The sequence below is a fragment of the Palaemon carinicauda genome, chromosome 33, assembly GCF_036898095.1.
Source record: "Palaemon carinicauda isolate YSFRI2023 chromosome 33, ASM3689809v2, whole genome shotgun sequence".
Lineage (NCBI taxonomy): Eukaryota > Metazoa > Arthropoda > Malacostraca > Decapoda > Palaemonidae > Palaemon > Palaemon carinicauda.
The window spans coordinates 20,382,577-20,399,797 of record NC_090757.1 but is presented as its reverse complement, the minus strand read 5'-3'; the positions used below and the strand labels follow the sequence as shown (position 1 = coordinate 20,399,797).

The following is a 17,221-nucleotide window of genomic DNA, read 5'->3' as shown; positions in this document are numbered from 1 at the left end:
AAAACTGCATCTTTTCATCCATCTTAGTGTTCAACCTCCTTTGACTTAAACTTCATAGAACTATAGCTGGGTTTTCCCCAGTTGCACCTTAGCACTAACTGGCTTTTTTGGCTCCATAAAAAGGCCATATTTATGGTCTGTTTTTTTTCACCCTATAATATTATTATTATTATTATTATTATTATTATTATTATTATTATTATTATTATGATGATGTTTGGTGAAATGTCTGGGATTGAAAGGTGAAGAGCAAGAGAGGGTGTGGCTTTATTACCAAGTGAATGGATGACAAGTAAAATAGTGGAAAGGAAGGAGATATCATCTAGATTAATGTTGGTAAGGGTTAGGTTGGGTAGGGAATGTTGGGCTTTAGTCAGTGCGTATGGGCAGGTTGTAAGAAAAGTGAAGAAGAGCAGAATGAGTTCTGGAATGAATTGACTAGATGTGTAGAAGAACTGGGTAGAAGGAATTTTGTAGTTGTCGTGGGCGACTTGAATGCTAGAGTGGGCGCTGGAGAGGTAGGTGTCATTGGGATGTATGGCGTACCAGGTGAAAATGAGAGTGGTGAGAGACTGGTAGATAAGTGTGTTGAGCGAGAGATGGTGATAAGTTCTAGCTTTTTCAAAAAGAAAGATAAAAACAAGTATACATGGGTAATAGTGGTAAATGGAAGAGTGGTAGAAAGGGCGTTAATGGATGGTGTGTTGATAACTAAAAGAATGTTCGGAAGATTGAAAGACGTGCATGTGTTTTAGGGGTATGGCTAATGGTATGTCTGATCATTTTTTGGTGGAAGGAAAATTAGTTGTAGCAAAAGAGTGGGGGAATAGAGTAGAGGATGTAAAAGGGAGCTAGTGAAGGTTAAAGAGCTAATAAAACGGGGCGGTATAAAGTAAATATCAAGAAAGGTTGAAAATGGCATATGACAGAGTGAAAGTAAGAGAAACTGTTAATTAAGAGAAGGAGTGAAAGTTGGTAAAAGAAAATTTTGTTGGGATTGCAAGTGATTTGTGTGGCAACAAGGTTGTTGGAGGCAGCATGAGGAAGGGCAGCGAATGGTGGAATGAAGGAGTGAAGGTAAAAGTGGTAGAGAAAAAGAGGGCTTTTGAAGAATGGCTGCAGAGTAATAGTATAGAGAAGTATGAAAAATATAAAGAGAAAAATGTGGAAGTAAAGCCCAAGGTACGTGAGGCAAAGAGGGCAGCTGACCTGAGGTGGGGTCAGGGATTGGGTCATTCATATGAAGAGAGTAAGAAGTTTTGGAAAGAAGTGAAGAGAGTAAGGAAGGCTGGCTCAAGAATTGAAGAGACAGTGAAAAATGGAAATGGAAGGTTGTTAAAAGGAAAGGAGGCAAGGAAAAGATGGGCGGAATATTTTGAAAGTTTACTGAATGTTGAGGATAATAGGGAGGCAGATATAATTGCTGTTGCAGGTGTTGAGGTGCCAGTGATGGGAGATGAGAATGAGAGAGAGATTACAATAGATGAAGTGAGGAGAGCACTAGATGAAACGAGAGTAGGAAAAGCGTCTGGTATGGATGGTGTGAGAGCTGAGATGTTGAAGGAAGGGGGTGTGACTGTACTTGAATGGTCAGTTAGATTGTTTAATATGTGTTTTGTGTTGTCAATGGTACCAGTAGATTGGGTTTGTGCATGTATTGTACCACTCTATAAGGGTAAGGGAGATGTGCATGAGTGTTGTAATTCAAGAGGTATTAGTTTGTTAAGCGTAGTTGGAAAAGTGTATGGTAGAGTAATGATTAATAGGATCAAGGATAAAACAGAGAATGCAATCTTAGAAGTAAAGGGTGGTTTTAGAAGAGGTAGGGGTTGTATGAATCAGATTTTTACTGTAAGGCAGATATGCGAGAAAAATTTAGCAAAAGGTAAGGAGGTGTATGTTGCGTTTATGGATCTGGAGAAAGCGTATGATAGAGTTAGATAGGGAAGCAATGTGGAATGTGATGAGGTTATATGGAGTTGGTGGAAGGTTGTTGCAAGCAGTGAAAAGTTTCTACAAAGGTAATAAAGCATGTGTTAGGATAGGAAATGAAGTGAGTGATTGGTTTCCGGTGAGAGTAGGGCTGAGACAGGGATGTGTGATGTCGCCGTGGTTGTTTAACTTGTATGTTGATGGAATGGTGAGAGAGGTGAATGCTTGAGTGCTTGGACGAGGATTAAAACTGGTAGACGAGAATGACCATGAATGGGAGGTAAATCAGTTGTTGTTTGCAGATGATACTGTACTGGTTGCAGACACAGAAGACAAGCTTGGCCAATTAGTGACAGAATTTGGAAGTGTGTGTGAGAGAAGAGGAAGTTGAGAGTTAATGTGGGTAAGAGTAAGGTTATGAGATGTAAGAGAAGGGAAGGTGGTGCAAGGTTGAAAGTCATGTTGAATGGAGAGTTACTTGAGGAGGTAGATCAGTTTAAGTACTTGGGGTCTGTTGTTGCAGCAAACGTTGGAGTGGAAGCAGATGTACGTCAGAGAGTGAATGAAGGTTGCAAAGTGTTGGGGGCAGTTAAGGGAGTAGTAAAAAATAGAGGGTTGGGCATGAATGTAAAGAGAGTTCTATATGAGAAAGTGATTGTACCAACTGTGATGTATGGATCAGAGTTGTGGGGAATGAAAGTGACGTAGAGACAGAAACTGAATGTGTTTGAGATGAAGTGTCTAAGGAGTATGGCTGGTGTATCTCGAGTAGATATGATAGGGTTAGGAACGAAGTGGTGAGAGTGAGAACGGGTGTAAGAAATGAGTTAGCAGCTAGAGTGGATATGAATGTGTTGAGGTGGTTTGGCCATGTTGAGAGAATGGAAAATGCCTGTCTGCTAAAGGTGATGAATGGGAGAAGTACAAGAGGAAGGCCAAGGTTTGGGTGGATGGATGGAGTGAAGGAAGCTCTGGGTGATAGGAGGATAGATGTGAGAGAGGCAAGAGAGCGTGCTAGAAATAGGAATGATTGGCGAGCGATTGTGACGCAGTTCCGGTAGGCCCTGGTGCTTCCTCCGATGCCTTAGATGACCACGGAGGTAGCAGCAGTAGGGGATTCAGCATTATGAAGCTTCATCTGTGGTGGATAATGTGGGAGGGTGGGCTGTGGCATCCTAGCAGTACCAGCTGAACTCGGTTGAGTCCCCTATTAGGCTGGGAGGAACGTAGAGAGTAGAGGTCCCCTTTTTTTGTTTTGTTCATTTGTTGATGTCGGCTACCCCCCAAAATTGGGGGAAGTGCCTTGGTATATGTATGGTGTATGATAAGATTTCTTTCCGGGGAGCACCCATTCATCTAGCTTTTCTAGATGCTGGTCTCTTATCAGAGAATAAAGGTGCAACTTGAAGAAATCTAGGATTATAGTTGAGGAAATCTGTCTGGTTTACTGCCGCTGTTGTACAGCCCCAACCCCCTTTGTTGTTTCACAAAAATCTTTTGAGGATGGAAACCAGTCATTAAACTAAGTCGCCAGAAAAACAAAATTGTGAAGCTGACCATCTTCAAGATGGGAACATTAAGATTTGATAAGGATATTCATCTGCAGGGTAGACATGTCAGCCTGCTTGGATATATAGGATATGTATTTCAACATCCCAAACCATTTAGGATCAGAGATATGCCTCCCTTCAGTTAAAGATCTATGCATTAACATAAGTTCTCATGATGGGTTATGCCCATTTTGAGACTGAACCCACAGGATGGGCATCAGTCTGTTGTCAACACTTTTCTCCCTGCTAAATCCAGTCATTAGATGTCCCTCGCCACAGAGGTAACATACCGAAGTTGTATCCATGGATACCCTGTAGGAGAAGGCAAAGCTATTGCAGGATAGATTAATTTGGGAGAGTTGCTAAGGTGTGGCAGTTATTATTTGGACCTTGGAGGAATTATTGCCATTTATCTTTTACAGGATCCACGATCCAGCTACAGTTTGACAAAGTGCTGTAAGCTTTCTTTCCTGCCTAACAGGCTAACAATCCTGATAACCAGGGAGGTCATTAGGAGTATGTATTGCTGGATGCAATTGCTGGAGGATATGCTTTCTGTGTCTCTAGACCCAGAGATCTTTCTGGGTCTCATAATTTTATACATTAAGGGACCAGTGGATCAGTTGGTCTAGTACCATTTTGGATTGCTATATAAGTTGAGGTAGATTGTTCTAGTAATAAGTTGAGGCAGATCATTTTAGTAGGAAGGAAATTCGCTCCTATATTGATTTGTTTTTGAAGATTTATTGGAAAATTGGTCTTGTTTGTTTATACTGACTCCCCATTTCCTATCAATGCAGGCAGGTGGATTAATTTCATTAGTTGGTTCTGAAACAGTGTTATTCTTATTGGAGGTCTTGTTTATAAATTAGTTATAGCAATACTGTACTCATTCTTCAATAGCTATTCAGCACTTATTTTCATAGCGTATCTTTCTGTTTAGGCATAAGTAATATCTAGATGCGCGAGTGTAAAGCAAATTTTTTTAACGCGAACTGTATATTTCCACGTATAAGACTCGCTTAAGATAAAACGAGGTAAAAAGTTGGTGTAAATTTTAATAATTTTCCCTCATATCTGTAGTATAAAACTAGTGTTTGTTAAGTTACAAAGCCATCTGTGAATAGGCTAGCTTTTGTAATATTTGTTATGTAAAGTTGATGTTATTACAAATGTTTTACTTTCTGAATTAGAAAATTCAAAATAATCAAAATAAGTTCATTTTATATCAAGCTTTTCTTACACGTCATCTAAAGGGAAACCATTGTTTTGTTTGTTTTATTATCAATTACAATGAACAAAGACACTCATTTACATATCCAAGTGATAACTAATGACACAAATTACTTTTAGTAAACAACTGTTTGAAAATTGTTTGTCTATAACATATTAATTCTGCTATATTTACTAAAAGAGATTTTGAATAAGTTTGGAAATTGTTAGGAATACTGTACTACTAATCAATTTATTTCATAATGTGAATATTTTCATGTAAGTTGTCAGTGGTTAATAGACTTGAGGTTGAGGATAGCCTACCGAATAAACATCAATTTGAATTCAATGTTTAATTTTAGAATGGTAGTATAAGAAAAGACGATTTTTAGAGGTGAATTTTAGTATTCAAAAGTAGTCTTATGTGCAGAAATATACAGTATGCTCTGTTATCCTTTATAACTTCTTATAGTGTGTAAATATACTTTACAATTCTTTGCATGTATTTTTTATTGTCTAATTGTATATGTATGTTTTCAGTTTAGCACTTGTAAATCTCTCATGGTTTGTTTGGTTTTTACATATTTCATATTAGCAGCTGTAGCCTTGAGAGCATCCTACTCTTGGTGGTCCTTATGCTACTTTTGCTGCTTTCTTCTGCTCTGCGTAATAAGATTTTGGTTTGAAATGGAAGAGTAAGTCCCGGTGGTGTCAGCATGTTTATCCCACATCCATTGCAAGGAATGGACAGGAGTTCTTATCCTTCATCCTGCTTTTCTACTACAGATGTTTTAATTCCCTTGGTTCTTCTTATTAATATGTAGCCTACATTTATTTATATTTGGGTTATTTTCTTTTTGTTTTTAGCATATTTTATAAATAATTAATATCTTGTGAAATAATCCCCCTCTGTTACTACAGTATCTAAACACTATGTAAGCAATGATAGCAAGACACGCAATCCAAAAAGTGGATAAAGTTGAGAAACTGTATTAACAGTGGTGTTATTTTGCAGCCTTGTGTTCTTCATCAGTGCTTACAATACCTGTTATCTTTTATTTTGACAAATTTTCAATGCAGTTCCTTTCATTCAACTATTCTACTGTACTGACTAGTGAGTCTTCGCTAAAGATTTTAATTATTTTCATTTATTTCCACCTCTGTTTTACCTTTTTTATGTTGAGCTTAGATTTTCATTGCTTGAGACAACACATGCATTGTACTACCTTTTCTTACTATCTCCATCTGTGTTCAGTGTTTAGCTTCATTTGTTTTCAGTTTGTTGAACAATTTATATTCTGTAGTTGAAGTACAGTGATATGGTTAGATTGCTAGAAAGCACTACAGCCTTTGTCTTCATTTGGGTGGTCTCTGTGGTCAACCTAATGAATTAAATTCTTATTCTGGCTTTCATTTAATACTTCTAGCCTACTTCTGATTATTTAAGTACTGTATGCCTTCTTACCATTAGTCGAGTGAATGCTTTTGTAAATCTTTTTATGTACATTATGATGTCCATAAAGTACCCTTGAAAATTTCTTATTTACAAGATTTTTAGCTATTCAAGGTTGGCTGGTTTATTAAAAAATAAAATCCTTTCCATTTTAGGCTCCCACTGCTATTCAACAAACCTTTGTTCAGAATTTTTAGTGCACCATTTCATAACAGTATATCTTTTATTTTTGGTACATCAATGATATGACCTATCTAATTTTTTTGACCTCAAAGCTGCCTCATTAAATTTATTTTTTTAAATCTTCTCTTTTTGTAAAAATATACAGTATTGAAATTTAATGTTAGTTGTAGAATTGCCATATTGTCATTTGTTATCGCAACTCCACTAATCGTACTGTTCCTGCATTTGTGATATTAAATTTCATCTTCTATACAAGAGACCAATATTTCTGGCACAGTAACCTCTTTCCCAACCTGTAGGTACAAAGTATCCTCTTCATTATTTGTTTTCGTGCAGTTGACAATGCTTCACTAGAGTCTACCTAGATTTTTTGCTCTGCAATCTCAGTTTTCAGGCATCAGCCATCATCTATAGTAATTTTCCTTTAAACCCCCTTGGAGTAATTTGATATTCAGTTCATTATTATTTTTGTAAATACTGTAGTTTCTCACTTTTGTTTACTGTATTTTTTTATACTGTATAGCTTTAATCTTTGCTATTTATCTTTTGCTAACTTCCTATGATTATCATTGGCGTAATTTTGCGGTTACCTTGAATTTATGATTTATTTTGAATATTGTATTGTAAGTGTCTGGTAAATTTTTTTACTTAATAGTTTTGGCAGGCTAACTAGCAACTAAGTTACTCTGCAGTTAGTGTTGACAGTTCAGTCTGTCACCCAACCACTGGTCAAGTTAAGAAAAAAGAACTGTTCAAATTCTTTTTTGTGGTATTTGGAATATATTATAGTATGATAGCATGGCTTCTGTCATTGTTGAGTCTCCAGTTGATTTGATTTTGCCTCCACTTTTTCCCTGGAACCTCTTGTAGCTTTTATGACTCTCTGAAGTGTGCCTTTGTTTGTGGACCCCACTCCTGTGGTAGTCCGTACACATTCTTCCCCAAAGGAGTGTTCTGAAGGGGATTTTGTCCGTGGAATGCGACTTGCATTGTTAATTTCTGCTAATTTAGGAACTGTACTCAACAGTTGAATCCTTAAGTTGAGCAAGATTAGTTGTCATTGTAGCCACATGTCCATTCGGTCAGAAGAGACCCTAAAGTCAGGCTCTTTGTTGGATGCAGCCATGGCTCCTATTCCTCCATCTCCAAGTACAGCATGTACCAGCCAATTGCTGTGAGTAGGAGCTTACCGCATGGCAGGCTGATGTCATAGTTTCCTTCTTTGCTTTATCCGGTTGTGATGTTACATCCTGTTCGACATCCATCAACACTATCAGGTGTAACAATTGATAATGTGTCGGTTGTCTTAAACCTCCCTGGCTTCTGTGAATTCACTATGTGTTTGTTAAGAAATTCTCTTCCAGCTATGCCAATGACTTCAACATAGCTTAAAACACCTGAAACAATGCTTTGGTATACAGTATATACAGTACAGTTTCATTATAAGTCTTCACCTAGGCTATTGGCATCGGTGGGAGAATTAGTAAATCAATCTTATATAAAGCATTGGAAGTAATTACATGACGGTAGTAATAAATCATTTGCTCTAGGTTGTCAGAGACTTTACCTTCACATCAATGAAGAGAAGTCCGAGTCGATTCCTTTAGCAAAGACCACGTATATGGGTATGGAAATCTAAACAAAAATGCCTTCACTTTGACCATCATAAGACTGCCGTCCACCAGCCAAGTTGGGGAAATTTACATTCCGTGAGAAGTTGGTCCTTTCAAATAAAACTGCCAAATTCTTTTCTACTGTCTCCCAGTTATTCATTTGGTCATAGTTTGTTATTCCTGAAGGGCTTTCAGTGGTTGCAAGATTCTGGTCACCTGTCAGTAGCAGTTTCTCCAATCCTTATCCCTCCAGAAGTTGTGCATCCAGTCAGTTTAGAGGGACACATTGCAGTCATCAGGTGACAGGCATGTGGCCAGTTGTGAAACATACAATCCCTTAAGTTGATCTTTTAGTCCTCTGAAGTGGTTGTTGTGTTATTGGAAGGAATGGCCATTTGAGTTACGATATACATCTTGAGAACATTTTCCTGCATAGAGAATTAAAGGAGAATAAGGTCTGGAGTTAAGCGTTATATGGTGGTGATATTATTGAGGGCACTAATCAGTACTATCTGCAAAAGACCAATATATGTTTCAGAAAGATGCCGTATCATAGCAGACATTCTGAGCTAAGGGTAGGAGGTCCTACATTCAGAATAGTTATTATATTTACAGGTTTGCAAGGTACTGCTTAGCACTGCCAGATCCAATGATATTGGAATTAAATGTAATTCTGCATTCCTGGGTTGATATGTTATGATTATGGAAGACATGTAGTTGTTGGCTAAACTCTCCTTCCAATGCCTACCTCCTGTTTGACCATGCAAAACATATTGGCTAAACTCACCTTCCAATGCCTACCTCCTGTTTGACTATGCAAAACACATTGGCTAAACTCTCCTTCCAATGCCTACCTCCTGTTTGACTATGCAAAACACATTGGCTAAACTCTCCTTCCAATGCCTACCTCCTGTTTGACTATGCAAAACACATTGGCTAAACTCACCTTCCAATCGCAAATAGGTGACTCAGATTGCCCATTATTGTTGCAGGAGAATTGGATCACAGATCATCATAAGAGTTTGCGCCGGGAGGAGACATTTGACATCACACTAAAAAGTTGCACTACTACTCCAAACTGCTTTGTCTTCACACTTGGAGAATATTGAAAGAGATTTAGAGACCGTGTTTTTCTAGATATACTAATGCAACCATAGCTTAATTTTATAGTCTCAATTTCCAACCTTTGGCAGTACTTTCTGGGATTACTCATCTATCCCCATAATTACCTTCATATTTATATCTATGTCATCAGAATAAACTTTGTTTCAGTGACCAAGGGTTATGAAGCTGTCCTCTCAGGTCTAAGTTACTTGCTATGAGGAGATACAGAAAGATTCAATCTCCCTTAATGGAACTCTTGTTCTTATTAGTTTCAGTTTCTTTAATGAACTTGTGTTGTACTATACTGTATTCCCTTCTATAGCTCAATTTGGAGACAGTAATCTGCTTTGCAGGACTCCCTGATCCTACGCACATTTTCCCTTAATGGCCATGGCTCTTCAAGAACGTCTACAGACATACCTTTGGGTGTGGCCATGCCTTCCTTTAGGATTGGTTGTTAAGATCTTGACATTCAGTTTTTGCCAATTGCATCTTTTAGACAGGTTAATGAACTGCATGATAGTAAGGCTGGCTATCTGTAAGTCTTAAATTTAATCCATACTCTGTTGCATAAACAAAATCTGTCAATAGTCAAAACCAAACCAATGTTCCTTCAACTGCTCCTACCTTAATAACTTCAATGGATGAACTTGAACGGATGAAAATAAACATCTTGGCACCACGAGAACTTAATGACATTCATTGAGGAGTACAAGATACAAGCCAATGGAAGAAGCAGATCTCCAATAATGCTTTCTTTATTGGATAAGACATGTAACTTGCATGTAGGTTTCAGGAGAAAAGCTGGCAAAGAGTAAAAATTTGCAAATGAGAACCCTCTCTTCTTTGATAGCTTTAAAAAGAAATTTAAAAATTTAAACACATTTTATGTGAAGTTCCTGACCGTCAATCTCCACTTGTCAATATAACTCTTCAATAGTTCCAAAGTTATCAAAAAATTTTGGATTCTATGGTTTTATCTTCTGCTTAAAATAGAATTTGGGCAGTGTGATTGATGGGGTTATAATGAAACAAGAGTTTTATAGCATAACTTTTTTTTTTCCCATACAAATTCATTATCATATACAGTACAGTGCTACCTCTCATCTTTTTTGTATTTTTACATACAGTCTACACTAACTATTAATAGAATAGTTTGTACTTACTACTTACTAGTCCAGAAGTTGCAATAACAAGCAGTTTCTCCTCTTCAGTCTGAAAGGCAAAATTTTTTAAGTTTTGGGGACTTTCACCGCTGCAAATGTGGATTCAGTAGGTTTCATGAAAAAAAAAAAAATAGTTATTTTTAAACTTTTAAGTGGATCTTTAGCATATTCATATAGAAATACCAACCATTGAGTTACGGTCATCACAACAGAATACCCAAGTATTGGGTGGGGGAAAATGCAACCATTTTTCTTTGCTATTTCTATTATTATTACTAGCTAAGCTACAACTATAATTGGAAAATCAGGATGATATAAGCCCAAGGGCTCCAACAGGGATAAAAAGCAGTATGAGGAAGGGAAATAAATATAATTGAAGTAATGAACTATTAAAATAGAATATTAACAACATTAAAATAAGAAGCTAAAAAATAAACAAGAAGTGAAACAAGATAAATTAGTGTGCCCAAGTGTATCCTCAAGCAAGAGAACTTTACCCCAAGAAGTACAAGACCATGGTACAAAGGCTATCGCACTACCCAAGGCTGCTTACCATAGATTTTCCAATTATAGTTGTAGTTTCTTCTACCCTTAGCTAGAGGGAAGTCGTCACTGAACAATTATAGTGTAGTAGTTAACCCTTTACGAGAAGAAAAATTGTTTGGTAATCTCAGTGTTGTCAGGTGTACGAGTACAGAAGAGAATGTGAAAAGAATTGACCAGACTGTTCAGTGTACAGTATGTACGGACAAAGGAAAAATGAGCCATAACCAAAGAGAGAGATCCAATATGGTACAGTACTCTATGGCCAGTCAGAGGACCCATTAACTAGCTGTACTATTTTTCATTGCCCATCACAATAATCATTATTTCATCCCTATTAGTTACTTTTCCACTATTAACAAATATGTAGTGGTATGGCTTAAGTGCATCAGTGTTAGTGTTTTCTTAATGCTATAGCTCATTTCAATCTTGTGTTTTCCTTCAACTATGGAATGCTGTTATACAGACAATATCTTTTTGTAGATTCATGTTAATTTCTTAAAAACATTAATAAAAGTTGATGTCTTCAAAATATTCAGTTACAAATTATTTATATATTTGGTAAAGGAAAGTACTGAAAATTTAACTTTAATCAAGAATATTGTACAAGATGTGGAACAGCATTTTTTTTCAAGCACCATGAAGCCATTAACTAAATACTTTGAGTTTATTAAAACTAGCTCTACTTGAGACTTTTTTGAAATTTTCTCATTTGCTTTACATAATTGGCACCATAGCAGTACGAACCAAACTCGGCTGAACCCCTTGTCAGGCAAGGAGGAACAGAGCAAAAATCCACTTTTATTCTTTAGATGTTGGCTATCCCCCATATTTTGGGGGAAGTGCCGTGGTAGATAGACAGATAGATTTTACATAAATATGATGTGGCAGTGGGGTTAGCTCAAATCCACTTTTTTGTTAATTCATTTGTGTTCATTTATGCCCCTTTCTTCTTTGCTGTTTCAGTCCACCTTTGTGAGAGGATATATGATTTACATTACATGTTGTAGTCCCCAGAAGCTTTCCCTAATACACATTTCATAGCTGCCTATCTTATTTCGTTACTTGGAAAAAAAAATTATCCAATCCTCATTTATTTAAAATTTTGATGATTTACCTACCATGGTATTTCTAATAGCTCTCTCTTCATACCGGTACTCTATGGTTTTCATATAGTAATTCTGGATTGTTCTGACACGAAGTACTTGCCTCAAACTACTTTCTTAGGAGTATCTGGGATCTCCCATCCGATGAGAATTTTGTGTAGTTTACCCTACTCCCGTTTCCTATGCGGGGCATCTCTGGCGGAGTGATACGTGCCCAGAGACGACCCGGGGTCAGAAAGCATGCTTGCTCAGGTCTCGCTCTCCAGTAAGTTTCTGGTCGCGTCGGCATTAACACCCCGACGTTCTCTTAACCCAGTGTGTCCCCGATCCCTTTGTGTCTCGCGTGGTCCCATTGTGTGTTTCCCTATCCTTTCCCTCTGTGTTCCTGTGTCTCGTGGTGTATTACTAGTGCGTTATGGAGCATCCCTGTCGTTGCCCTGGGCCTGTAGCCGGGAAATTGTGTGGCGCTCTCCTCTCTAAGCCCGAAGTTGACCCGCACTCCTTGTGTTCGTCGTGTAGGGGCAGTGTGTGTTCCTCTAAAGCCTAGTGTCCGGAGTACAAGTCCTGGAATGAAGTGCAGTGGGTGCGGTACGGCACTAAGAAAAAGAAGGCATCTCGTCGGTCCCCTAGGAAGTCCAGCGTCGCTTCGCCCGGGGTGCCGTCGGACAGTCTCTCTCTGCCGTCTTCTCCTACCCAGAGTAGGGGTCGAGGTAAGTCTGTTGCAGGGAAGCGGCCTGTGGCCCTTCCCCAGGAGTCTGAATTACCGGACAGTGGGATTATGTCTTCGGTCCAGGCAAGTGGGGGGCCTGAAGGGGGGGCAGGTGTGTATCCAGAGGACGGAGCCCTGGTGAAAGCAGGTCCCGTCTCTTTGGATGATCCGATGTGGGGAAAAACAGTAACAGTCTCTTCTCCAGTCTCGTGGACAGGTTTTTCAGCTGCGTCAGCAGCCGAGGGTGCTGCCGAGAAGGACGACTCGCCGCCATCAGACGTCCCTGGGTGGGCGCCTCCGAAAACGTCCTTCAGGTCGCCCCTGAGGACAGAAGAGGACTTTGAGACCTGGTTCCCCAGCGAGGAGCTCCCTCGCTCCCCTCTAACGCCTTCAGCTTCGTTCCTGGTGGACTTCATGGAGCCTTCTTCGCTGGCCGAACCCCATGCGGTACCACCAGCAACACAGCAAGTCTCAGCCCCTCCAACGAGGTCCTACAGGTCTTCGGGCTCCTCGGTAGAGGCCTACTCTTATTCATCAGAAGACGGAGATCCGAGGGACCATAGGAGGCGACGAGATCGGTCCCCCAGGAGAAGATCTCGCTCGCGCTCCCGTTCACGCTCTCGCCACGGGAGGAGACGTTTCAGGTCCCTCAGGAGGAAGTTCAGGAGAAGTCTTTCGCTGGAAGAAGAATGGGTACGAGTCTCCATTTCCCGTAGTCAACTCCTGGGTGTTGCAGCAGTCGCGGGCACCTCGGCATGGTGTCCCAGGCCCCGCTCACCAGTAGGATTGGCCGACAAGAGGAGGTATGACCGACGGAGGGACTCGTCACATCAGGCACCAAGGGACAGGCATAAGTCCGCGAAGGTTCTGACTCCACCCGCCCAGCGGTGAGAGTCGCCTCTTCGGTCTGGCAGCCGCGTCTCGGCCTCTAGATCGTCGTTGAGTCGTCCGGAACGGGAGAAGCACTTTTCCTCGACGGGCAAGCCCGCAGACCCATGGTCCGTCGGGAGAAGAGATAGGACCAGGACGGAGTCCTCCGTTCCAGCGGCGATGGCCGTCCTACTACCTGAAGAGAAGGATCTGGACCACTCCAGAAGGATACCTCCTCCCCGTGCGGCTCCCCCCGTCGGAGGTCTTTCCTCACGAGAACTGAGGCCCCCATTGGAGAAGGTGGAAGACGGAGAAGAAGGTTCGCCAGCGGAGGTCTCCGCATACAGGAGGGTGATAGGCCTCATCCGGCGGCACCATAGGCTGGACGAACCAGAGCCCTCTTCTGACGAGGTCTGGCTCTCGAGCCTCAACAGATTGGTGGATGCGCCTGTGCAGCAGAGGCCCTCGCTAGCCCTCCCTTTGGCAAGGGGACTGGCGCACGTGAGCAAGGTTGTGGCCAACTACGCTGAAGCCCCTAAGAACCAAAGTGCATCTAGACTTCTTCAGGGCCTGAAGACGCAGTCCCGGTTCTACCTCCCTGAAGGCCACCGCGCAGTAGAACCGGCAGTCGCCATCTTGGGACAGGGGGGCAGCGGAGGAGAGAGCTACCACGGCACCGGTTTGTTGCTCCCCGCGGAGACTGCCATGATGGAGGAGCTGTATAGGGATTCCAGTCAGCGCATGATCTCGCAGTTCTGGAAAATCAGGCCTTACTGAAGGAGTTGATTAGCTCGGGAGGTAAGGCCCTGAAGTTCCTTTCCCACCAGTCAATAATGCAAGCTGCCAACTGGATTCTGAGGAAGAAGGACACAGTGCTCAGCAGGCTGGTAAGGAGACTCCCCGACAGGGAAGCGAGGTCCCTGAGGAGCTGTGGGACGACTCGGTTTTCCCCCTCAAGGAAGTGGAAGAGACGATGGAGAGGGTGATGAAACTAAAGGGTGTGGCGGAACCCAGGTCCCCACCAGCATGAAGGCCTTCCCATAGGAGAGCTCCGTCTGACGTCCGTCTCCTTCCTCGCACCTCGCCTAACCAACCCAGGAGCGATGCCCCTTCGACATCCTGGCAGCAACCCTCCCGTAGGGGAACGTCGGCTGCGCAGTCATCATTTAGACCATCCTATTCAGCCGCCAGAAGAGGTCGTTCGGGCCGCATCTCTTGAAGGAGATTGGGAGAGAGGCCCCCTACTCCTGCCGAAGCCTCAGGTGGGGGGATGCCTCAAACATTCTTGGCAAGCATGGCGGGACCACGGATCGGACCCGTGGACCGTGACAGTCCTGAAAGAAGATTACAGGTTGCCCTTCCTGGTGGACCCCCCCACCTCTAATACCAGATCAAGAAGCGGAATGGTTGGCACCGAAGGACCCCTTGAGAAGAACAGCCCTTCAGGAAGAGGTCTGCTATGCTAGCGAAAGGGGCAATGGAACCGGTCAAAGACCCAGGTCCATGGTTCTACAGCAGACTTTTCCTGGTGGAGAAAGCGACAGAGGGCTGGAGACCGGTCATAGACCTCTCGGCCCTCAACAGGTTCTTGTGCAAGACGACTTCAAGATGGAAACCCCGAAGTCGGTCTTAGCAGCCTTGACGGAAGGAGACTTCATGATGTCCATAGACCTCAAAGACGCATACTTCCAGGTCCCTGTCTACCCCTCTAGCAGGAAGTACATAAGGGTGAAATGGGGTACCCAAACGTTGCAGTTCAAGACTTTCTGCTTCGGGCTGTCCACAGCCCCTCAGGTCTTCACGAGGATCTTCACGACAGTCTCAGCCTGGGCACACGAACAGCATCCGCCTCATTCGGTACCAGGAGGACTGGTTGTTACTTTTAGCCTCAGAGGAAACACTGAGGGGGCAAGGCGCGAAGCTCCTACAGTTCTGCAACGTCCTGGGTATCACCATCAACCTGAAGAAGTCCCAATTGATACCCTCCACCAGGATGACCTACCTCGGATGACCTACCTCGGGATGGTCCTGGACTCCCGGTTGGCGTGAGCATTCCCTTCCGCAGATAGACTAGATAACCTGAGCCAGATCCTACGGCCCTTCCTGTCGGGTCAGCCAAGGACTGGCAGAGACTAATAGGCTCGTGTCATTGGAGAAGCTAGTCCCACAGGGGAGACTCAAACTCAGAGGAGTACAGTGGAATCTGAAGGAGGGCTGGAACCAGAGAGACTCCCCACACAAGGTGGTCCTGATGTCCCCAGAAACGAAGGAGGTCCTCAAGTGGTGGCACGACACTTCGAACACCCTTGATCAAGGGGATGCCCTTCGTGGACGATCCTCCGGATATGCTCCTGTTCACGGACACATCAAAGGAGGGTTGGGGTGCTCATCTCCTCGACAGCACAGCGAGAGGAAGGTGGGGAACCGAGGAGAAGAACTTGCACATCAATGTACTGGAAATGATAGCAGTGAAAGGGCATGCTTAGAGTTCGTTCAGAAGATCCAGCGAAACACCGTGGCACTGATGTGCGACAACGTCACGGTGGTGGCCTTCATAAAGAAGCAAGGGGGACTAATATCAAAGGAGTTGTGCGGCCTCACGATGGAGTTCCTGGAATGGGCCGAAAGGGAGCAGATCAAAATCTCGGCCAGGTTCATTCCAGGGAAGAGGAACGTCCTGGCCGACGGCCTCAGCAGAGTGGGTCAAGTGGTGGGGTCCGAGTGGTCCCTGCACCCAGAAGTGGCCAAGACTCTGATTCAGAAATGGGGCTTGCCAGTAATAGACCTCTTCGCCACGAGACTGAACGCACAGCTCCCCGTGTTTTGTTCTCCTGTGTCAGACCCAAGGGCGGCGTTCGAGGATACCTTCCAGCATCCTTGGGACAACCTCGACGTGTACGCCGTCCCTTCCTTCGGAATGCTCACAGAGTGGTTCGGGAATCTAAAGGAACTGGCGCGCCTTCCACTTTGGCCCCTTCCGGACAGGTGGGATCTTCTCCGGCATCCACACTTTCAAAGGTTCCACGAAAACCCTCGGTCCCTCTGCCTTCACGCGTGGAGGTTATCGAGCGTCTCCTGAGGAAGGAAGGGTATTCGGTGAAGACCGCAACGAGGATGTCGGGTTACCTGAGACGGTCATCAGCCGCTGTGTACCAGGCAAAATGGGCGACCTTCACGAGGTAGTGTGTCGCAAAGATCATCAAGCCGTTAAAGGCCTCCATCCCAGAGATAGCGGACTTCTTAGTCTATCTTGGGGACGAGGTAAAGATGTCTATTCCCGCCATTAAAGGAGTCCGAGCTGCCCTAGGACAGGTCTTTCTCCTGAAGGGCATTGACCTAGGTTCCTCCAGACACATCTCGATGCTCATCAAGAGCTTTGAGCAATTATGCCATCCTCAAGGGGTTAGGGTGCCCCAATGAGACGTAGCTAGGGTCCTGAAGATCTTGACGGAACCTCCCTTCAAGCCCCTGAAGGACATCTTGGACAAGGAGCTCACCCTCAAGACAGTTTTTCTGTTAGCACTGGCATCGGCAAAACGAGTAGGGGAGCTACATGGACTCTCATACGAGATGTCGCACTCGAAAGGTTGGTGTGAAGCTACCTTAAAGTTCGTACCGTCCTTCGTGGCCAAGACCCAGAACCCCGCAGTCTGGGACCACAAGTTCGAAGGCTTCTCGGTGCCGGTAATTCCACGCACAGACGACCCGAGGGACTTGCGGCTGTGCCCTGTCAGAGCAGTGCAGAAGTACTTGGAGAGGACAGTCAAGCTTAGACCCGAA

At 43.0% G+C, this 17,221-nt stretch overlaps 2 protein-coding genes across 3 annotated transcripts in view; both read left to right on the top strand.

Moving 5' to 3' along the window:
- Positions 1 to 17,221, top strand: part of Mpv17 (Mitochondrial inner membrane protein MPV17) — a 509,363-nt gene that overhangs the window by 110,117 nt on the left and 382,025 nt on the right. The gene's annotated exons all lie outside the window — the stretch shown is intronic.
- alpha-Man-Ia (alpha-Mannosidase class I a) overlaps positions 1 to 17,221 on the top strand; it is an 89,651-nt gene that overhangs the window by 63,713 nt on the left and 8,717 nt on the right. The window contains exon 9 of one of the 2 annotated variants that reach the window (XM_068356804.1): positions 3,905 to 4,163. The exons of the other annotated variant lie outside the window; for it this stretch is intronic. Coding sequence (XP_068212905.1) covers positions 3,905 to 3,942 — 38 coding nt within the window. The 3' untranslated portion in view covers positions 3,943 to 4,163. Of the gene's footprint in view, positions 1 to 3,904; positions 4,164 to 17,221 lie in introns of those variants that run through there. 2 annotated transcript variants of the gene reach the window in all.